Below are 23947 nucleotides of genomic sequence, written 5' to 3'. Positions count from 1 at the left end.
TCCTCACTGAGTGGATAAAAGCGTGGTTAACTCCTTCCTATGCAGATTTAGTTTTTAAACTGCCTATCAACCCTGGGAACTTCAATCTACCTTTGTGCTAGTGCCATTTATTTATTTATTTTACATGTATATAGTTTTACCATGATATAGCCGTTGGAACACAGGAAGGTTTGGGGCACGGATATATTTTTTATACACACAATATCTTAACTGCTGTTCTTAGTTCTATCAGCGTGCTTGTTAACTAATTTGAACAGATGATAAAACTGTAAGTACGGAATGTAAGCTTAGTATTTCATGTTTTGTACTTCTGCTGCAACCCAAAAGAACTAAACTCATAGCACCGAGGACCGAATTGTACTGTGGTCATTTTGAACCCTGAGCTGTGCTGTCCTGCCGCTCCGTAGTGAGACAGAGGTGCGCTGTCCCACCAGCCTGAAGAGACAAGTCTGGGCAGAAGATAAACCAGGAACCAGAAGTAGAGAAATTCTCACAACCTTATTGTACACATATTTTGGATATTCATCTTCTAGCTTTTCAAGACTGTTCATTCAAAGTAGTTCAGCTTTTTACCTCAGTGTCTTAAGTTCCAGGTGCCTCATTAGACCAAACTGAAAATGTCACTGATAGTTTCTGATCCCTGTTCTCCTTCCTGGGATAGCTCAATGCCTCCTGACGGATAGTGTAAGGTTAGTGGGGTAGGCTTTGGGAGATAATAGAAACAGAAGAGAAGTCCGTGTGAGTCCAGCTCAACATCCCCCGGGTTTGTGTTCAGTTTGTCAGTACTTGAGACCAGTCCCTAGGGAAAAGTACGGGAACAGTGGGTGAACAAGAAGTTCAATCTCTAGTAAGATCTTCACGCTCTTTGGAATGATTTAATGTAGTGTGTTTCATCTTACACTTCAGATAATTTTCACTCAGAAAGCTTTAGCAAGGCATCCACTCACAGTGGATCCACATAGCTAGTGCTTCTGCATCCTCCTCTTCACTTTGTATTCCAGGCAATGTTTAGCACCTGCTTCTCTGCCTAGCCTTATGAAAATTCAGGTACAGCATCGTTTTTATGGTTCATCTTAACCACCAGCTTGTGTATTGGTGGTGAAACATGCTGGCAGTAAGAGGCAGTGTAGTGCAGCTCGTTACAAGCTTGCGTTCTGCTGGAGGTGCCTACTACAAATGCTCAGCGTCTAACAGAATTTAACGACCGGCCAAGGTGGGAAGGCTGTTTCACTCAGAAATGAGTAGTGACATTGTTTCTTAGGTAATCCAAATCTTCCCCTTTCTGAGGTGTATTTCTATTCAAACAGTATGCTGTTAGAGGATTTCTTGAACTGGGCGAACTGGGCTTCAGAAGGGCACTCCCTACCTTTGTCCCCCTCAAGTCTGAGAAAAATCGGTTGTTAGACCCTTCCTGATAATGTCTGCTCTCACTGTAGCAGGTATGGAAGACCAAAAGGGTCCATTTGGTTTGTGGTGAAATTAACCAGAGTTGAATTTCTGCATCCTTCTCGGGAAGCACATAGCTCTCTGCAGATGGGGCTGTGGGACTAATTCTGATTACAAGACCTTGCTAGCTAAAAACATCAGATAATAATTAAAAAATTAAGAAATCACAAACTGGTCAGTAGTCAAATGCAGATTTATGAGGAGAAAAAAGACTTTTGGGGAATTAACTTTAGCTTTTCTAATCAGAACAACTTCATCTCAGGAGTTGTTTCTTGGTTTCCCTCGGAACCTTTGTGCTGTCACAACGAATGTGTCACGGTAACTCTGCCCACGGTAACTCTGATGTCCTGTAAACGATACTTCTGGCAAACTGAAGTGGAGCACATCACGTTTGCTGGATGGAGAGTGTGTTTTGGTTTATTACGTTTTGCTGAACTGTTCCCGTCAGTGCCAAAATGTGGACAGGTGAAATGCAACCTACAGAAATGCTTGTTTTTAAAGTCCTGTGCAATTATAACTTCAGTATATGGAGTCTTCGCTTGTAATTTGTAAATTTTCTTGTGCATTATGTGTATTGTCAATATATTGATGTTAGAAAAAACATTAAATGGCAGTTTGGGATATTGTGAATGGAATAGTTGGTGGGAATTAAATAGCCGCAGTTTGAGCAATGGTTTTAATATTTAATTATTAAATATTATAGTATTAAATCTAGAGTTTAACTGGAAAGTAAATGAGAAGATCTGATAGTTTATAGCGACAGTGTGATACTCATACTAGCAACCAAATGGCTTGAACGTATATATACTTTGTGAAAATGTTTGTTTGTTTATTTTGAAGTTTAATCATGAAGTCCAACTCAGGAATCTTTGAAGGTGGTGTCTTTTTTTTTTTTTTAATTTTCTTGCATAGCTTGTGACTGAGATTTTCAACCTTTACAACCAAAATGCAACTCTTTTAAACTCTTCAGACAGTCTCTGAGAAGTGCTCTCTGCAGGATCAAAGGCAAACTTCTTCTTAAAAAAGTCAACTTTTACACATTTTTTAAAAAGGCTTTAAAAATGGATGGCTTAAATTATATACTTGGTAGTTCTCCAGAGGTATTTCACAGACTTCCTTATAGGTTGACAGCTGGTCTTCATAAACAGGAAGTTATAATGTTAAGCATTTAATACTGCATTTTCTTCTTTGTTTTAACAGCTACTGCATCTGGAAGTAGTCAAGCAAAAACACAAGCTAGCCCTATCCAGTCGCAGCCCAACTCACAGATTCGACAATATATTCGTCAGTCCCTAAAAGAAATGTTATGGAAGAGGTGGGTGGGAATTCAAAGCACTTATTTTATATAGGAAACTACAACTAGAAGTAAAGGGTTAGCCTGCAGAGTTTTGTTTCTTTCTTGCTAAGTGATACTAAGGGATTTAATTTGTGCTAGAAATTACTACAAGTATTTTTAGCATTAGAGCTTTATTAAAAATAAAAAATCTGATGCCAAATAATTGGGCATGTGAAAAAGCCTTTAAAAAAACGTCACTATCCCATTTGTAGTGAGAGACAATTACAGTTGAAGAATTAAATCACAGCATAGAGATGTTTATAATGCAGGTGACCTGAAGCTGATATCTGGCAATGGTGGTGTTTGGAGATGTAGGGGTTGTACGAAGCATAGTGTAGGGAATATCACAGTGAAAGGTTGCAAGGGCTTGCTGAGGCAGAGGTTCCTTCTTCTCCCAAAGTTAGCAACTGTATTACTTTTTTTTTTTTTTTTTTTTTTTTTTTTTTAAAAAAAAAAAAAAAAGCTGAAACATTGTCCCACAAATATTAAAGCTCTTGTCAGCTGTCAAGACTTAGGCCACTGTGCTCTGGTAGTGTCTCTGAAATAGAAATGCTGTTCACAGTGGAGGGTCTAAGATTAAAACTGAAGTGTTCTAGCTCCCTCAGTAGCTCATGACAAAAAACAACAACAAAAAACTAATTGCAGTGTCATGAGTAGGAGGATTTGTAAGGACTGACCTGGCTTCAGTTCGTTAAGGCTGTCTTCCGTGGTCTTCTGTAGACAGTAGCAAAAGGTTGCCATTGTTGACATTTTGAGGTCCTGAGATAGACTTTGGCTTTGAAATGTGTTTTAAGGAAGTCCTCACTGAGTGAATAAAAGCGTGGTTAACTCCTTCCTCTGAAAATTTAGTTTTTATGAATGCTGCCTGAAGAATTTGTGCCTAGCATAAATGCGCATACCCTTTCTTGTTTTTAACAGAGTCAATGATAGTGATGATCTGGTCATGACAGAGAGTGAAGTAGGGGAAGTAGCACTCAATATTGAAAAGGAGGTGTTTAATTTGTTTCAAGTTACGGACAACCGATACAAGAGTAGATACCGTAGAATCATGTTCGATCTCGACGACCCAAAAAATCAGGTTTGGAATTTACTTAAACAGTAAACGTACTGAAATATATTCTGTTTTTTAAATAATACATCAATATGTAGTTTCAAGAGAGAGACTTATGAATTATGCTCTAAAAAATTGTTTGAAAGCCATTCAAATATTAAATAATCCAGTTGGAATGGAAGTCCAGTTGGATGGCGTGTATTTATTAAGATTGGCCTTTGTAGCGAAATATTTGTTTATTGAATGGCATTCTTAGAAAAAAAATAAATGTTTTTCTTCTGTGACGTTCTGTGGTTTGTATGAGAGACCACTTGTGTACATGATAATTTATCTTTTAAAGGAAAAAGAAGCTGGTGCAGATGGGAATAGTGACTAGACAACGTAATTTCTTTAAAAAAAATTCTACTATAGATATGAAACAGGAGTGGCAGTTCATCTCTCGAAATTCCTGTTCAGTAGAATTGATAGTATATTTTATGGTAATGTGGAAAATTCATACTTCATGATGATTTCATCATTAGTTTCTGGTTGCTGCACCGTGCTAAGTTTTCTTAAGATTAACTGGCATTTTTAATAGGGAATTAAGAAACCTGAAAGGGTTTTGACAGTCCAGCACTGCAAATCATGTTAGTTGCTTAAGTTATTCAGCATGGCAACAAAGTGTGGTTTGTTTATTTTTTTAGGGACTTCTTCATCGTGTTCTTCGTGGAGAAATCTCACTGTCAAAACTAGTGAGAATGAAACCCGAAGAACTTGTATCTACAGAACTGTTTGTATGGAAGGAGAAACCAGCCAAAGCGGTAAGCAATACAATTCTCCAGTGTGTCCTTAGATATGAACTAACAGTAACTTCACCAGCCCTTACCACCCATAATTAATATATTGTTTTCTTCCTAATGAAATATGAATAACGTAAGCTTTTTCTCTTCCACTAGCCAACTGATAAGAAAATACAAAATAAAATTATAAAATCAGTATGCAGACTTGTTACTAAAGTGTTTTTGTTTCTCTCAGATGTTACAGTCAAGAAACAAATCACACGAGATCAAGAAAGCAGCTGTAAAACGGGAACAAGTGCCAGATGTAAATATGGAAGATTCTCCCCCGGTGTCTGATTCTGATGTAAGTATTAGCTATTGCTTTAGCATGGAGGTGCCAAGGGAGATAAATGCTAACTAGGGCCTCAAATTTTGTATCAGAAATGCAGGTTGTTTCAATGAACTGTAAGAATATCACCTAGTAGGTGCGCTATGAGCATTTTCCTTTTGGTTTGAAGGAATGCAACAACCTAATATCGGGCATATATCGCATGTGCTTCTAAAATATCAGATGATGCGTGTTTTTCAGACCTTTGCCTCAGTTTACAGCAAAATCTTAGCCAATTGTTTCCCCCCCCAAAAATGTGATCAGTATTACAATTCTGTATTCTCAGGAAGCAGTTAATGTGATAGTATCTACTTCAGAATTACATGAAATGAAATGAGGACAAATACTATTTGAGAACTCTGTTTGACATGATATTCTTAAACAAATGATAAAAGGGGAAGAATAGTTCAAAATTCCATCTTTTTGTCAGTGCTGCTCAGAGCAGTAGTTCTGCACAGCCCTTAATATCTTTTTAAAGAACTGGAATTAACGGTTTCAAAAGTATTTTTTTATGATTGAATTTAGCAATCAACCAGAATGTTTTCTGTGTTTGTTCATTTCCAGGAGCAGCAGAAGTCAACCCAAACTGTACAAAATGTAAATAGTGCTCCTTCTCTAGACGTTTTTAGCAGTATGTTGAAGGATACAACAAATGAACATCGAGCCCATCTTTTTGACCTGAACTGCAAAATCCGTACAGGTATCTACAGTGTTGACTTTGTCTGAAGTAAAAGAATTATTAAGAGCATTGCTTGCTTACTTGTTTTTCTCTTCAGACCTTTTCATTGTTAAACAGTAATCAAAAACACTTTAAAATTAATTTTGTAGGTCAGATTTCAGCATCTGAAGATGAATTACCACCGAAGAAGATAAAATTAATGGCTTCTGCTAAAAAAGCAGTGTCAAAATCTAAACCAGAAGTTCAGCGAAAATATGAAAGTTCTGCACCATCAGCAGCAGCGGAGCCTGCTAAAGAGGCAGCCTCTGAAAACACAGAGGAAACCAAAGTTGCACCTGCAGCAGAAGCAGTTTCCCAGTCAAGCTTAGAAAGGACTTACATTCCTACAACCCAAGGCCATGACAACACAGATACTTCATCTGAAGAACCTTCGACTTTTCCTGCCTCTTGCACTGGTGCAGTTGTCACAACTGTAACAGTTTCTGGCCGAGAGCCTAGAACACCAATGAGCGGCTCCTCTGGTACTACGACCACAGCCCTGCGTTCTGGTACTGCATCTGGTGAAGTTTTAACAGGGGAGACAAAGCAGGAAATGTCAAAACCAGTTATGACTGTCCCCAAATCAATATTAACAAAGCCATCGTCCTCAGCAGATCCAAGATACTTAGCTGTTCATCAGTCACCCAATATCAGGTGTGTATATTTAATAGTAAGCTAAGCCACTGAATCTCTGGTCTCGCTATGTTCAGTTTGTTTGTCCCCCTTTGCTTCTTACCCTCCCCTGCCAATAATCAAAAGGCATGTTCAACTTTCAATGCGATTACCTGAACTTTAAATTTTTAATTTGTCATCTCCTTGTTTAACTTCTCTAGTTGGTAACATTTTCTGAGCATCGTTATATATTGACAGTAAAAATTCTTCAATGTGTTTTAACAGATAAATAAAACTTATAAGATATTTGACTTTAAATCTGCATGTGCATTCAAATATATTAAGTGTTTGTGAGGGTTGGTTTAAAGCTGCTCCAGACTTTCATCCTATATTGGATGAAAGTGGAAAACATTAACAAAGCATTTACTAAGGCTTCTGTTACTTGCTTTTTTAAAATAAAGTAATTGATCAATAAGAGGAGGGAAGAAAAGAAGAAGAAGGAAGCATTCTTACTGTGCTCTATAACGTTTCTCTTTTGGATTTGTTTTGCAGCGTTGCTGAGCCACGCTCACCTCAAGGCAGCGATACTTCTCTCTTCCTCTCTCGCCTCAACACCATTTGGAAAGGATTTATTAATCTGCAGAGTGTGGCCAAATTTATCACTAAAGCATATCCTGTCTCCGGGTGCTTTGATTATCTTAGTGAGGTTAGCACTGACATGTTTATGCGTTTAGAATGTATTGCAGTTCCTGTTGTTAGAAAGGCTGGGGTCACTGTGTATGGTGTTATATTGGACGTGTAACAAAAAAAAAAATTGCATCCCTTTAGTAATCTCCTTTAGTAATAGGAACAGTAGCCTGAGGCAGGGGGGAGGAGAGAAAGCCTTTTAAAAAAAATTCCTCACGTATTTGTGAAGAATTCTCATGTCTGTTAATATGTTTCTATATATGTTAGTATCTAACATAGAATAATAGCTTGATTTCAAGATCAGTTTTTGACGAGAAGCATCATCAGCATGTGTTTTGAAAGAGATGCCTTGTTCTGCTCACAAACAGATGGATGGATCACTGATGTGATCTATTAGAAAAGTTTGGCCATTTATTAAAAATATCATCCTTTGATTAACTTTGATGCAACTGCTTTTATGTTTTGGGAGGGTGTACATTCAACTAATTAGGTAGTATGACAGCTTGTGATGAAACAACTGAGCAGTTACTTAACTTCTCTGAAGAAGTGTATTTGTTGTGATTGAGGGTTTCAGGCGTGTAGTTTAGGTCTTTTCTTAGGAGGGTTGGTGGCTCTCTTGTTGTTTTTGCTAAAACAGGTTTCACTGTCATCATGACAGGAAGCTAACTAGAATTCATATGGGTGCAAAAATTTCAGATCAATTGAAAGCGTAGATAAAAGCTATACTACATATAACAGGTTCCCTGTAAAAGCAAAGCTACCAAATAGAATCGGCTGATAGGCATCCAAAAGTATTTGACCTTCCACTGCTATCTTCGTCAGGCAGTGCTTTTTCTGTTTTGTGTGTACTGCCAGCCTTCCAGTAATATGCCATAATGAACTCCTTGCGTTTTGGAAACAGCCTGTCTGAAATTAGGAATGTATATGTGCAAGTTCAGTAAAACATAGTACTGTATTATCGCCTAAGCTACTGGGATGGGGCAATCTGTGCTGGTTCAAAACTGTAGCCTCTCTTTCCTTTTCTTATACGACCATGTAATGCTTCTTGTTTAGGATTTACCAGACACGATTCATATTGGTGGGAAGATCTCACCGAAGGCAGTCTGGGATTATGTTGGCAAACTCCAATCTTCACTTTGTAAGGTATTTACTTAAAATCCTTTGGAAAACCAGGAAGAAATATACAGCAGCTTTTGATAGAATTTCCTTGTTACTAATTTATATTGATGTCGATCATACCTAGAAAACTCCTGCTACCACTTATTCCATTGAAATTTTTGATTTATTGAAGAAACAGGTTTGCCTGTTGAGCTGCCAATCGTCTTTCCCCTGTGTAGTAGTTAAACATTCATACAACCTATTGTTTTTTAATGATTGAATATAAACAATCTATTTATTCAGTTACTGAAGATAGAAATTCAATTTTAAAAGACTAGGAAATTATTAGTAAGCGTATGTAATAAATTTTACTACTAAAACCCTTATGGATTTAGTAAAAATGAAGCACAGTATGCAAATATAATCTAAGAATTTTCCATTTCTTTCATAATTATTTGAATATTCTGAACCTAAAGAGGTGTAGCTTGATGTGAGATACGTAAATAGTTGGTCTTTCTGAAAATGACAAAATTGATTCTGGTTTAATATTACCAATTGAATGACAGTATTTTCTTAAATCTTGGTTTAAAGCTGCTCCAGACTTTCATCCTATCTTGGATGAAAGTGGAAAACGATTTTATTTGCTGATGTGTTACAGGTTGAATTTTTCCACTTTGATTTTGTATTTCAGGAATTGTTTTTGATTCGTTTGATTCGTTTCCATCCTGCCACAGAAGAAGAAGAAGTTGCCTATATCTCTCTCTACTCCTATTTTAGCAGTCGTCGTTGTTTTGGTGTTGTAACTAATAACAACAGACATGTCAAGAATCTCTACCTGATCCCACTGAGTTCTAAGGACCCAATTCCTTCCAACCTCTTGCCCTTTAAGGGACCAGGTAAGCACAAAATTTAGGGGAGGTTAACTGCTAGGTAAAATTACAAAACGAGTAAATCAGAGACCAATTGGTTTTGAATGTTTAATGTAAGCATAATTAAAAAATACATACTTTTATAAAAACATTTTAAACGTGTGCATATAGGAAAAAATTGCAAAGTCAATCATCTCAAGGTGACATGGTCTGAAACTCACATAGCCTTTCCAACAAGATAAATCTCTGCTGTTAGGAGGATTTGTTTACCCATCAAATGGAGTACATAGAACAGCCACTATATTGAGACAAACAAGCAAACATTATCAGAACATTCAACCGACCCTACTTTCAACAACCCATAAATCCACCAAGTTTTAGGTCCCTACAAGCCATGTGCTGTCCCCTAAATCACATAGGAGACTCTTATCCCACGGAGCAGTCAAGAAATCTCTGAAGACAAAGGTAACGTTTATGGTTTCACTACATTGTTGTTATCTCATGGTATGTATTACGCTGTGCATGCAATCTGCATGTACACGGGGTCTGAAATATTCTGTGCTACCTGGATCAAGTTCCAGACAAATCACTGACTTCAGAACATTGGTTTGCCTGGGAGCAGGCAAATTCCTTTTGCGTAGGTGGCAGACAGTAGGTGGTATAGGTTGGTATATATTACGCTCTTCTATTTTTAGTTAGAGTTATCAGCAGTAATGTATGGCTCGAATTTGCTCCATCTTTGTGCATTGAACATGGAAACAGAAGAAATGAGAATGAATTCAGATGTGAAACACCTTTATATTACAAAATTTGAAGTCACCTTCATCTGAGGATGGAGGCGGTGCATATGCTTAGTTTCCAAATAAGTACCTTTTTTCATATAGAGTAACAGGTTGAGGAGCTTAAGAGCTACAGGTTACAATGAAGGCAATACTTCATTGTTGTAAGGATGGTTTGCAAAATACTAAACAGCGCAAAATAATTACACACTAAAACATGTAAGGAGCTGACCTTTCTGACAAGCTGACTGTCCTCTGCTACCCAAATACAAGTTTAGGACTAAACTCAATAAAGCATTCTCAGGGCTTATATTCATAAACAGAGGTGTGTTCTGCCTGGCCAGGTTTTCACATGTTAATGGCATACGACTCAAAAAACAATAACAAAAAAACACCACCAACAAGTAATGTAATGCTAGGAAAATACTCTTCTTTCCTGCATGAAATTGCAAAGGGCGCTTGCTTTGTGTTCTTGGACAAGATTTTTCTCATACACTCTGAGCCTGTCTTAACCTGCTCTAGGGAAGCATTTAAATGATCTTCCCCTCCTTGCATTCTTGAGCAAACATAGGCTGTCCTTGTACATTATCTTTTATATTTCTGTTGTAGATTTCATTTCAAATGAAGCTTTTAAAGTGGAGGCCTGGCAAAAGTAGACAGACTTGTTAGTATTAGTATAGAAATGAGGAATGTCAGGCTGGTTTTTACAAAATGTAAATAGGAAAAGTTCTTTCAAAACTGGAGGTAATTGCCCAGAAGAAACATAGGTATAAACACTTGCAGGCATGTATTAATACCGCAGCGTAAAAGACTTGTAATACATACTTGTTACTGACATCTGACGGAATTTACTGTTTTTTATACCCAATAAAGATATTTTTTGGAAAGTGGTCATTGTATCCTTAAATTTGTGTACCTTCAAATAGAGTTTAGCAAGTACTCAAAAAACATGACAGTGTAAGATACTTTGATAAATATGACTGGGGGCGGGAGGAGGGGGAGGACAATAATCCCATCACTCCAGAAGTCCTAGCTGGAAGATATTCCAGCTGTATCAACCAGCTCCATCAGGTGCATACGGATTATGAATCTGTTATGAATCCTGTTTTCTGATGGACTGGATTTGGAACACAACTGAGGACCTCTGACCTGCTGTAGTGCCTAGAAGATCTACAAAACTTTGTCATGGGTGATATAAATATAGAGGAACGTGGAAGGATATTCACATTTATTCACTTCAACCACCTCAGATATTTATTACCAGATATTATCTGTTGGTGGGATGTTCAGCATTGTGTTTTTGTTTTTTTTTTTTTTTCTGGTAGTTTACTGTATGTGAATTTGTTTGTCTCGTTTCACATACACACAACACTATTTAGCACTTTCATCTGTAGATCTGAAAACACTTTGAAAAAAAATTAAAAGGTATAATCAGTCATTATTAGCACTAGGAAGACGCACTTATGGAGGGATTTATTGGCAATGTTGGAAATGTATCGGGTACCATACCTATTTAAAATAGAAGAATTTTAATTTAAAAAGTGTATCAGCAGAGGGCATGCCGCAGTATCTCTTCCGTTAGTTTAAGCTTGGAAGTGTTCTTAAGTATGAAGGCATGAAATCTCTTCAAGATATTTAGAGTACTCATAGCAGTATGGAAAGCAGCAGTAGTAGAACAACATATTTTTGATGTCAGCCACTCCCATTCAGCAAATGTACCGTAATGTGCAGCAGTGTTACAGCGGTGGAAGTGATCTCTATCACTGAATCCAGATACACCAACTTGATAGTTTTCAATCATGCTTTCACAATTAACTGGGACAAGTATTTAAACGGCGTGTTGATAATGATTACAGCTTTGCTTGTATTGGTCTCTGCAGTTAAAAGTGTGGCATAGGTCTGTTCCCTAAGTTTTGCCATCAGTGTACAGAAATTAGGGATGTATCCTTAGTGGTACAGTTAACTTCCTAGCAGCTGCGGATGGTAGGGACAATATGTGGCCATTACGTAGATAAATACTGCAAAACTGATTTCATGAAAATAAAAAACGTATTTAACGAAAAAAAAAAATATTAATCCCATAGTAATATTTAATACATCTTGTTTAAATAGATTTAATTACAGGATGTAACTTGATAACACCATCGTGGTCTTCAAATGCAGAATGCATTTAACAATATTTTATAAATAATTTAGCATCAAAAGCTACTAACATAGCTTGCAGCACTTAAAATGCTTGCTTGTGAAAGATAGTTATTGAGCAATAGTTGGAGACTGCAGCCAACATTTTCATTTAGTTATTACCTAAAATTAGGCACTTAACCTATTTATGGATATTGAAACCTATTTACGGATATGGAAATGGAATGGGACTGAGCTTTGAAGTGCTGGTCTGGCTGTATATTTCCATCCAAAAGAAGCACTTACTGTGTGATCGCTTTGGATTGAATGAATTTAGAAACTGGGTTAGGCATCTGTTGAAAACTACAGTATCAAAATGTAAAATTGTAATGGATTTCTTCTCTGACCAAACTAAACAGATTCAGTTATAACCGTTGTTAATTTAGCTTTGGAATTTATCTTGAACGTGTGTTTAAGTTTGACTCTGATTTTATTAGCGATGATCTCTGTCTCTTACAGGGATTCAGAACTGTTTTTCTATCGTTTTGCTGTTAATTTTAGATACACAGTCCAATAGATTTTTGAAACCTGCTCGTTTCAATTAGTCAGTGTTTGAGATGCATGTTGTGACTAGTTGGATAAATCACAGGTCTCTGCAGAAGGGCAGATAACCAATACGTTAACGACAGAAGAACAGTGAATGCTTACGAGGAGTTGTAGGGTGAACACAGATTTGAGAGATCCTCTGCACGGGTCGATGCTGACCAAATGTGGAGTCCTTACTCACATGCTGATAAAGAAAAAATGTAAAGCAGTCACTCAGAGTGAATCATACCTAACTATTGAGTCTCTTCAGAGTGTACACAGTCTTCCCAAGTAAGCTGTCTTTTGAGCTATGCCCTGATGTTATGTATTAATGTAACTTCATCTGGGGTAGTAAACTATAGTGATCAGAATTGCTAGGATTGCTTTTAGGCAGTGGGTTGAAAGGAGTTTTTAACTGGGTGAATCAAGGATTTGTGATCCTTTCCAAATAATCTTAGATTCACCAAAGATAATTACTTGTTTAGTTCCTGTCCTGCCTCCTTTCGTTGTACATCTTGCCGTCCCTGCCCTCTCACAAGGGCAATCTGTATAGAATTATAAGCAAACTAAATTATAAGCAAGTCTTAGTTTTGGTTAGTATAGCTAGGTCATTTTCTTGATGCATTGATAATTCGTGTGTGTATATATATATATTTCTAACCATGGAAGAAAGTGAAAATTGGCAACACAAAATACTGAAATACTCTATCTGGAGGAAAAAACTTGGCACTGAATTTTAAATGTACAAGTAGGAAATAATATGTGCTACTAAATGAAAAATAGAAGTTTATTTAAACCAGCATGGCCAACATCCTCTCAACCACAGAACTATGTAAAACTCAAACACTGAACTTTGAAGTAATCTGAAATCAGCTGTGGAACTAGAATGCATTCAATCAAATTTCAGTGTTATTTTTTTTCAAAATACTTAAAATGAGAGCTGCTTCTGATAGGAAACTTCAAGTAGATTTTGCATTGGCCCCAATTTTTTCTGTCTTTTTGCAAAGACCTTCTAGTGAGTAACCAGATTTTGCTGGTCTCTCCATTCTGTGGCTAAAACAGGCGTGCTGCACTATTACCAGTCACAGTCAGAAGAACACAGAATTTCAGAATTTAGGCAGGTTACTGCTTAATGAAATATTTATGCTTAATGAAGCTGTGTTGAAGAAGTCATCGTCTTGATTTACCTGGTTATAATCCTCTTGCTGAGGAAACCTCACATTGAACTTAAGAAATAGGCTTACCTCATTTAATTCTTTCTTAGCGTACGTGAATATAATTTCAGCTATACAAATAAAAACAGCTGATGTAATTTTCTCATAAGATAGTAAATTTAGGAGCCCCCTTAAAACTTTGAATTCCGTTGTTTCAGCAAAGGTTCATACTTATGACTGGTAATGGCAAATAGAATTTATCTGCAACTATGGGAAGTTTGGGTTTTTGCTGGTATCAAGAAGTTTTCAGTGGCAATAATTAGTTATTTATAAGTTGTTCCTTAGTGAGCAGTTGGTTTTGTTTAGTAAGAGACTAAAGATATACATAAATTCATATATTACACCTCTTTGAAACTCTTACTTAAGGGTCATGAATATAAGGGACAGTGTAGGTTTTAGAGTCCTCATCGTATAACCACAGTAAATCTCTTTGCTGTTAGTTTCATTTCTGTATTATTGGTTCCTTGCTGGATGCAAATATTAATATGGCTCCCAAATGAGGATCTCAAGTCACTAAATCCAGAAGTTAAAATCCTCTCTTTATATGTTTTTTCTACATTTGCCACTGACTGTATGTTAAAGGATTTATTCCCTGCTCTTTATTCTGGTTGTATTTGTCTTCCACGAGTGCCTGTGGGAAATGTGAATGTACAAGGAAGGAATACAATAATGTGAAACGGACCTTCAGCTGTTTGCATTTTTCCTCTTTATGGGAAACTTTCTGGTCATTTCTGGAAATGCTTCTCCAGGGATTCAAGCCTGAAGCTTTCACAATGGAGTAATTCTGCTCACATTTCTTACTTAGGGAAGGGTCTGTGGCATCAAACTCAATTCTACAACGGTGTTAAAAGTCACCTTGATGGAATGGTGTAAATGTCAGTCCGGTATTTTAGCACAGATTAGAACAGAAATGTAATTATTAAGTTTAACAATGCCTCGTGCTTTCTTTGTAACAGAAAGTGAAGTGTTTGTTGTTGTTGTTTGTCTGTTTGTTTGTTTTAATAGCATTAGTTTTTTTCTCTTTATTTCTAGTTCTTCAATTCCAACGTAGCCCTACAGAAAGTTAGATTGCTTGTCCAGGTTTTCTCGCTTATCAGTATCTCTGTGTATATAAGGTATTTGCAAAGCATTTAGAAAGGAAATATTTGATTGGGGGAGGAAGTGGACAATAATAAGTAGAAAGTAATAATACAAAAATAGGAAAACTTTCTTTAATTTTTGAACAGCAGAGACATTTACAAGGACATCTTTCAGTAAGATTCACCTGTCACTGCAATATTAAAAAAATATCAGGGAAAGAATTAAAACATTTTTAGTTACTGTATACAAATTTATATAAATAGTAATTAAATATAGACACATAGGCTTATGGGATAATGTCACTGCATGAAATTTAGAAGAACTGTTACTGTTATGACTCATAGCTGCCATTATATAAAATGATAAGTCCCTATTGAGAACACAGATAAAAAATAGTAGTTTTTTTACACATGCAATCTTTGTGTTTCCTTTCAGGTCTCGAGTCTTCACGTCCGAATTTAATTCTTGGATTGGTTATCTGTCAGAAAGGGAAGCGTCTTGCTACTACCATGGATACAGACAAAATAGAGAAAAAGCGCAGCCGAATTCAGGTGCAAGAGGAAACAGAAACATCGCTGTACTCTAAGGGGCCAGTAGCTTCTTCACAAGAAAAGAAAACTCCGAAATACACACTGTATTCGGGAGACTCAGCTGTAAGTACAACACTACCTGGATCTCCTCCACCTCCACCCCCACTTCCCGTTCCAGAAACCTCATCAGTTACACCTTCAGTATTAAAAATACCGTCCTCGACTAAGAGTGGAACCACAAGTACTGTACCACCACCAGTTTCAGCTACCGCTTCTACAAGTGCTACTGCTACGCATTCTTCATCCTCAGAAACTACCACACCTCTTGAGTACATCCCCCAGACACTTTTTGGTAAAAAGAAGACTTTTGAACCTCTTGCTAAGGAGACTGAAACTGTCCAGTCTTCAAATCAGGAAGCTAAAGCAGCTGTGGATGGAGGTGTGTCAGCTGTTCCTTTGCTAGATCCCATTGTACAACAGTTTGGACAGATGTCAAAAGACAAAGCTATAGAAGATGAGGAGGATGACAGGCCATACGATACCGAAGAAGAAGATGATCCAGAGAAAGCTTTTGAAATGCAGACCGGTGAAAGCAAAAAACTGTATAGTGTGGAGAAGCCCAGTAACACAGCAGAACTAAAGGACGAGGCCTATGATCGGGAAGACAAAACTATCTTGGAGGAAGCAAAAGTTACGGTTGATGATTTACCTAACAAAATGTATACAGACACTAAAAACACTTCCGTGGAAACACCTGCCTCGTATGTGCCAGATTTATCTGCGTCTTCATCCTTGGTGGAACTGCAAAAAATGTTAGAAGAATTAAACAAACAATTAGAAGAGCAGAAACGACAAACTGAGGAGCAAGAAGAAGCCCTCAGACAACAACGAGCAGCTGTTGGTGTTTCAGTGGCTCACTTCTCGGTGTCTGATGCTTTAATGTCACCTCCACCAAAATCTTCCCTAATAGAGACTGAATTGTTCCATCAGGACCAACAGGCTGCGCAAAAAGTAGATTTACCTTCATCTTCCAATCAGCAAGCACAAGTTTTAAACCAGAGCTGTGACCCTCAAGCGAGTTTTCCAAACACTTTGCAGACTTCACTTGGTAAGGAAGATAAAACTTTAATTCCTGCTACTCAGCTTAGTTACGGTGGTGATAACTGGGTTTCCAGTGAAAAGCCTCCTGCAGTGCTCCAAAAAGAGGCACCTAATAGCAAGTTTGAAAATACTGTTCAAGTTACTTTGGAAAATGTGAGTCAAGCAGTTTCTGCAGAACCTTCTACATCCAGGCCTTTACGTAAAGTGCTGCTTCTGACACCTCCAAGTACGTCTTTTCAGCCTAATTTCTCCACATCTAATGACAGTCAGTCTTTGCAAGATATGCACAAAGTATCCTGGTCAAACGAGGCAAATCCAATGTTTACTTCTCAGGAAAAGGGACCTGGTCACTTTGAACCAGACAGGGGTCTTTCTGCGGTGCAATACGAAGAACAAAGAAACCCTCAGCCTCATCAATTTGTAGAACAAACTGAATCTCCACCAGTTCAGGGTGAGGGTGGACCTCTCCCACAGCACTTTGAGGAGAACCGAGCTGGAGGTCCGTTTTCTTTGTCTGGGCAGAAAGGAGGACCTCCAGCACCACTGATGCTCAATGCACACGGAGGACCTCATGGAGCTAATTTTAGAGGCCCAGCACCACAGTTCTCAGAAGAGCATGTTTCTCCAAATAACGATGGACAAAGAGGATCTGCCCCTGGAAGATTTGGAAGTCAAAAGGGTCCCATTCCTTCCTTATTTTCTACACAGCATGGACCACAGTCGCCACAAAATATGAAGCCAACCCCAAGACCACTCCTGGACCTTCCCAGTCATCCACCAGGCCACAGAAAGGAGACGTGGGAGGAAGCTGGGCCGTCTGCACCTCTTTCTGGTATTCCTGGGCAAGGGCCCGAGTCAGAAGGACAGTGGTCAGCATCTGACTTCCGAGAAGGCAAAAATCTTGAATTTAGAGGCCAGACATTTGAAGGGAGACAGAGAGAGAGATACGAAGGAGGAAGTAAAGACAAGGTTTTAGATCAGCCAGAGCCTCAGCAAGCAGATAATCGACAAAGCAGACCCTTTGAGGAAAGACAAAGGGATCGAGAACATGGCAGACCTTGGGAAACAGACCGTGGCAGAAACTGGAACAGAGACAGGGACTGGGAGAGACACAGAGACAAAGAATGGGATAAAAACAGAGACAGAAACCAACGTGACAGAGAACGATCAAGAAGCAGAGACAGAGATCGTGACAGAGACCGAGACCGGGATCGAAGCAGGGAAAAAGAGCGAGATCGAGACAGAGATCGAGATCGTGAAAGAGGAAAAGATCGGAAAGATCGGAGTAAAAGTAGGGAGATCGGTAAAGAGATGAAGCCAGAAACACCTAAGGAAGGTCAGAAACCAACAGAAGCAGAAGCTTCATCTTCCACTAATCAGTCATAGAACTATAACTGCTGTTATATTTCCCATAGATAATATACACCACTGCAAGGACTGAGTCAATGTCTTCTGTATATACTGTATATTCTCACCTTTGCAAAAATGCTGTTGTAAATCTAGCCTTACAAAATGTACTGACAAATTAGCAATTTTTGAACAACTGAGAACGACAATATTCAAATAGGTAAAAGGCAAGAACATACTGGACTTTCACTTGCTGCATTTTGTGCATAATGTTTTTCTTATAAAAATTCACAGCGTTACCTGTTCTGAGATTTTGTTTTTTCTACTTGCATCTTTATCTTAAAATTTCCATGTACAGTACAGAAATGGAAAAAGTCTAAGAAGAGCCCATATTGTTTTTTAAAATTATAAGGTTATGTTTTCCAGTAACTTGAATTGTAATTTTGTAAAAGAATTTAATCAAGACCTTAGGAGCCATACCTTTACATCTCATGTATGTGATATTTTGGTGTCAAAGTTGTTCCCACAGCACACGCTTTAAACAAGGAGTCAAATATTGCTGTCTTGTTTATTTTACAATGCAAGGGTCATGCGTATTTAGGAGAAGGCTGCAGAAGAACAGTGTTACTGATTATTGGACGGAGGATTTGAAAATGGAATGTTATAAGCTTAAAGTGCACTATCTTCCTTTTTATATACAGGCATTTTGTGTTTTGAAATCCATCTGTTAAGTGTACAACAACAAAAAAAAACGTACCTAGTTTTTCATGTGGATGAGGGGTTTTTAATTTCACATTTTTACAAACCTGCAATTAAAGAGTATATAAAAGTAGCACCTTTATAACCAGCAAAAAAATTAAAAAAATCAGACATCTATTGGCAAAGAGCTAAGACTACAAATGAATTGGTATACCAAAGGAAAGAAAAAGAAGTTTGTTAAATAAAAGAAGTTTATTAAATGGGCCATGGAATTTATTTCTTCGATTTAAATTAATTATGTGGGACATTTCTTGGGTTTTCTTTTGGCAGAACCTTGCTGGAAATTTAAGAAATGTCTCCATTTTCCTGTACTTTCCACTCTAAAAGTGTTTTGCTCCTGAAAAAAAAAAAAGAAAAAAAAAAAGTGTCACTGTTGTCAGACCCTGCTTATGCTGGTAGTGTATATAAGACTGTCCACTGAAAAAGGTATAAAACTGCATTAAGTTTGAACAGAAGATTGGTAATATTAATTATTAGTAATATTAATTATTAATTATTTAGTAATTTTAATAATTATCAATTATTAATTATTTAGTAATATTAATTATTAGTAATATTGGTCTGTATTCTGAACCCGTAGACAAAATGTTAAAATGCAAAGAGGCGGTATTAAATGCAAACATCTACTATGGTGTAAGATTTTTCTTAATGAGATGTTTTTAATTTAAAGATATACGTAAAAGTATGCAAAAAGCAAGTGTGTTTGTTTAGGTTTACTTGATAGAAATTTCTGTAAATTGTATTTTATATGACGACTTCACAGGTTTTTGTTACTTTAAGTAGAATAAACATCTACAGTGAAACGTTGTCCATTTCTTAAATCTGTACATGTGTATTATTTTCTAACTAGCTTTGCTACTTCTCAACATGCCACCACAAGAGGCTGATGGCACACAAGTTTCATTTCCATCTGTTTAACAAAAGGTATTTTACAGGATGCCACCACACCCAACTGATACTTACTTGTAGGTGTTCTGAAAAACATGTGAAAGTCTGTTCTTGTGATTTTTTCTCTCAGTTCTAACACATGCCCATATTTATTCTGAAGATTTTGTTGTTTGAGTTACTTTCAGATTTTACACCAAAAAGATCTGGAGAAATGAATAATTAAGTAATCTATTTTGGCGTTGAGCTGTGGAAATACTAGATTCCCGAACCTTTCATTGTTGTGAAATAGATAGGTGAAAGTTTTATTTTTCCTTATAGGAAATGCTCTTTTATCACAGATTAGTTTGGAGAATCTGGTCACCGTTAAGGAACCGTAAATGCACCTCGCTTATTTTCATGGCATGATGCGCTAATACCACTTGACAACTCCTCGGTAGGCCTTGCGGGGTTGGAGCAGCCCGGGGGGAGCCTTCGGTCCCCTCAGCGCTAGGGTGGGCTGAAGGGGCGGCGGGGACCCTCCTGTGTTGGCATACTGCTCTCTGAAAAGAGTACTCACTTCTGGTAACTTTTCCAAACGCGCACCAGAAACAGCGCCCATCAGAAGATGGTGCTGGCTGGGGGGCATGCTCGCCTTGCTGCTGAGGCAATGGACTCATATGAGGCAGTGAGCTGCTGCCAGAAAAGGCAGTCCTGCTCCTTCCCCGCGCTCGGCTGTGTGCTCCTGCCCTCCTGTGCATTGGATACAAGAGCTGTGCAAGGACAGCGTGAGTTGGTGCAGCTGGATTGTCTGGCAGAACACTAATCCTGTCAGTAAACCAAAAAAATCTGTCAGGGCCTATCCATTTTGTCATAGTCAAAATGGGATATGAGGGTGTTTTATTTTTTTTTTTAAGATGAGGTTGTTAACATATGTAGGTGTCATGGTTCCGCTCGAGTGGGCAGCCGAGCTCCACCACAGCCGCTCTCTCACTCCCCCTCCTCAAAGAGGAATGGGGAGAAAATATGTGAAAAGGGCTCTAGGGTTGAGATAAGGTCAATAAAATCACGCAATAATTATTGTAACGGGCAGAACAGATTCAGCATAAGAAGACAGATAGTAAGATTTATTGCTCATTACTAATAAGTGAGAGAAGTGAGAAACAAAGGAAAGAAACCAAAAGCACCTTCCCCCCCCTCCACCCTCTTCCACCTCCTCCCCCCGAGCGGCGCAGGGGAAACGGGGGAATGGGGGTTATGGTCAGTCTACAGCACTTCTTCTCTGCCGCTCCTTCTCGGTCACTCTCGTCCCCTGTGCTGTGGGGTCCCACCCACGGGATACAGTCCTTGATGAACTGATCCGGCGTGGGCTTCCCACAGGCAGCAGCTCTTCCAGAACTGCTCCAGATATGGGTCCATACCATGGGGTCCATCCCTCAGGAGAAAACTGCTCCAACCTGGCTCCCCCACGGGCAGCAGCTCCTGCCAGGTCACCTGCTCCTGCGTGGGCTCCTCTCCACGGGCTACAGGTCCGGCCCGGAATCTGCTCCAGCAGGGGTCTTCCACAGGCGGCAGCCTCCGTCGGTGCAGGGCCACCTGCTCCACCGTGGTCTCCTCCACGGGCTGCAGCGTGGAACCCTGCTCCACCGTGGTACTCCATGGGCTGCAGGGGGACATCCTGCTTCACCATGGGCCTCACCACAGGCCGCAGGGGACTTCTGCTCCGGCGCCTGGAGCACCTCTCCCCCTCCTTCTACACTGACCTTGGCACCTGCAAGGCTGTTTCTCACTCCCTTGACTCTCCCGGCTGCTGTGTGGTGCAGCGTTTTTTCCCTGTCTTAAATATGCTCTCACAGAGGCGCAAAACAACATCGCTTATTGGCTCAGATCTGGAAAACAATGGGGCCCTTCCCAAAAATGGGGCGGCTTCTAGATCTTTCTCACAGAAACCACCCCTATGGCCCCCTGCTACCAAAACCTTGCCACGTAAACCCACTACAGTAGGATGTAAGTACCTTCAATACTTTGTCAAAACACACACACCACTTCACTATCCTTCAAATGTAGTGAGGTGTCCTGCAGATTTGAGAAAGTACTTCACAGGTGTTCTGAAACACCGAATAGCCTATGTAGTGTAGGTATCTTTTACTACATGCAGAATCCCTGCCAGCAAGTAGTTAGGTAGACAGTTGTAATTATAAAGTAGTGTTTTAGTTTGTGAGACTGTTAGACTTCCATGAGGCTGAAATATCTGCTCATTTTCTGTTGGCTAAAGAAGCATTGAGTTCTGTGCTCTACTGTAGAAACATTTCAAAATAGCCATGACGTGAACTGGCAGAATAAAGGATGCTTGTGCATCTTTCTTCTTGAACCCATACTGATGCTGCTGCCTATCAACCCTGGGAACTTCAATCTACCTTTGTGCTAGTGCCATTTATTTATTTATTTTACATGTATATAGTTTTACCATGATATAGCCGTTGGAACACAGGAAGGTTTGGGGCACGGATATATTTTTTATACACACAATATCTTAACTGCTGTTCTTAGTTCTATCAGCGTGCTTGTTAACTAATTTGAACAGATGATAAAACTGTAAGTACGGAATGTAAGCTTAGTATTTCATGTTTTGTACTTCTGCTGCAACCCAAAAGAACTAAACTCATAGCACCGAGGACCGAATTGTACTGTGGTCATTTTGAACCCTGAGCTGTGCTGTCCTGCCGCTCCGTAGTGAGACAGAGGTGCGCTGTCCCACCAGCCTGAAGAGACAAGTCTGGGCAGAAGATAAACCAGGAACCAGAAGTAGAGAAATTCTCACAACCTTATTGTACACATATTTTGGATATTCATCTTCTAGCTTTTCAAGACTGTTCATTCAAAGTAGTTCAGCTTTTTACCTCAGTGTCTTAAGTTCCAGGTGCCTCATTAGACCAAACTGAAAATGTCACTGATAGTTTCTGATCCCTGTTCTCCTTCCTGGGATAGCTCAATGCCTCCTGACGGATAGTGTAAGGTTAGTGGGGTAGGCTTTGGGAGATAATAGAAACAGAAGAGAAGTCCGTGTGAGTCCAGCTCAACATCCCCCGGGTTTGTGTTCAGTTTGTCAGTACTTGAGACCAGTCCCTAGGGAAAAGTACGGGAACAGTGGGTGAACAAGAAGTTCAATCTCTAGTAAGATCTTCACGCTCTTTGGAATGATTTAATGTAGTGTGTTTCATCTTACACTTCAGATAATTTTCACTCAGAAAGCTTTAGCAAGGCATCCACTCACAGTGGATCCACATAGCTAGTGCTTCTGCATCCTCCTCTTCACTTTGTATTCCAGGCAATGTTTAGCACCTGCTTCTCTGCCTAGCCTTATGAAAATTCAGGTACAGCATCGGTTTTATGGTTCATCTTAACCACCAGCTTGTGTATTGGTGGTGAAACATGCTGGCAGTAAGAGGCAGTGTAGTGCAGCTCGTTACAAGCTTGCGTTCTGCTGGAGGTGCCTACTACAAATGCTCAGCGTCTAACAGAATTTAATGACCGGCCAAGGTGGGAAGGCTGTTTCACTCAGAAATGAGTAGTGACATTGTTTCTTAGGTAATCCAAATCTTCCCCTTTCTGAGGTGTATTTCTATTCAAACAGTATGCTGTTATAGGATTTCTTGAACTGGGCGAACTGGGCTTCAGAAGGGCGCTCCCTACCTTTGTCCCCCTCAAGTCTGAGAAAAATCGGTTGTTAGGCCCTTCCTGATAATGTCTGCTCTCACTGTAGCAGGTATGGAAGACCAAAAGGGTCCATTTGGTTTGTGGTGAAATTAACCAAAGTTGAATTTCTGCATCCTTCTCGGGAAGCACATAGCTCTCTGCAGATGGGGCTGTGGGACTAATTCTGATTACAAGACCTTGCTAGCTAAAAACATCAGATAATAATTAAAAAATTAAGAAATCACAAACTGGTCAGTAGTCAAATGCAGATTTATGAGGAGACAAAAGACTTTTGGGGAATTAACTTTAGCTTTTCTAATCAGAACAACTTCATCTCAGGAGTTGTTTCTTGGTTTCCCTCGGAACCTTTGTGCTGTGACAACGAATGTGTCACGGTAACTCTGCCCACGGTAACTCTGATGTCCTGTAAACGATACTTCTGGCAAACTGAAGTGGAGCACATCACGTTTGCTGGATGGAGAGTGTGTTTTGGCTTATTACGTTTTGCTGAACTGTTCCCGTCAGTGCCAAAATGTGGACAGGTGAAATGCAACCTACAGAAATGCTTGTTTTTAAAGTCCTGTGCAATTATAACTTCAGTATATGGAGTCTTCGCTTGTAATTTGTAAATTTTCTTGTGCATTATGTGTATTGTCAATATATTGATGTTAGAAAAAACATTAAATGGCAGTTTTGGATATTGTGAATGGAATAGTTGGTGGGAATTAAATAGCCGCAGTTTGAGCAATGGTTTTAATATTTAATTATTAAATATTATAGTATTAAATCTAGAGTTTAACTGGAAAGTAAATGAGAAGATCTGATAGTTTATAGCGACAGTGTGATACTCATACTAGCAACCAAATGGCTTGAACGTATATATACTTTGTGAAAATGTTTGTTTGTTT

At 38.8% G+C, this 23947-nt stretch overlaps 1 protein-coding gene across 1 annotated transcript; it reads left to right on the top strand.

Annotated features, from left to right (window-relative positions):
• Positions 1-39: 39 nt before the first annotated feature.
• Positions 40-19621, top strand: LOC140002611 (death-inducer obliterator 1-like). Its single transcript, XM_072038512.1, has 12 exons — positions 40-50; positions 2663-2761; positions 3701-3860; positions 4517-4633; positions 4848-4955; positions 5544-5679; positions 5808-6351; positions 6862-7015; positions 8050-8139; positions 8786-8990; positions 15178-16475; positions 16773-19621. The coding sequence occupies exons 1-12, from the start codon at positions 40-42 to the stop codon at positions 17757-17759; spliced, it is 3909 nt and encodes a 1302-aa protein (XP_071894613.1). The 3' UTR covers positions 17760-19621.
• Positions 19622-23947: the final 4326 nt, after the last annotated feature.

This window comes from Anas platyrhynchos, chromosome 5 (assembly GCF_047663525.1).
Source record: "Anas platyrhynchos isolate ZD024472 breed Pekin duck chromosome 5, IASCAAS_PekinDuck_T2T, whole genome shotgun sequence".
In the NCBI taxonomy this organism is placed as follows: Eukaryota; Metazoa; Chordata; class Aves; order Anseriformes; family Anatidae; genus Anas; species Anas platyrhynchos.
The sequence above is the reverse complement of the archived record's forward strand: the minus strand, read 5'-3'. Positions and strand labels throughout refer to the sequence as shown.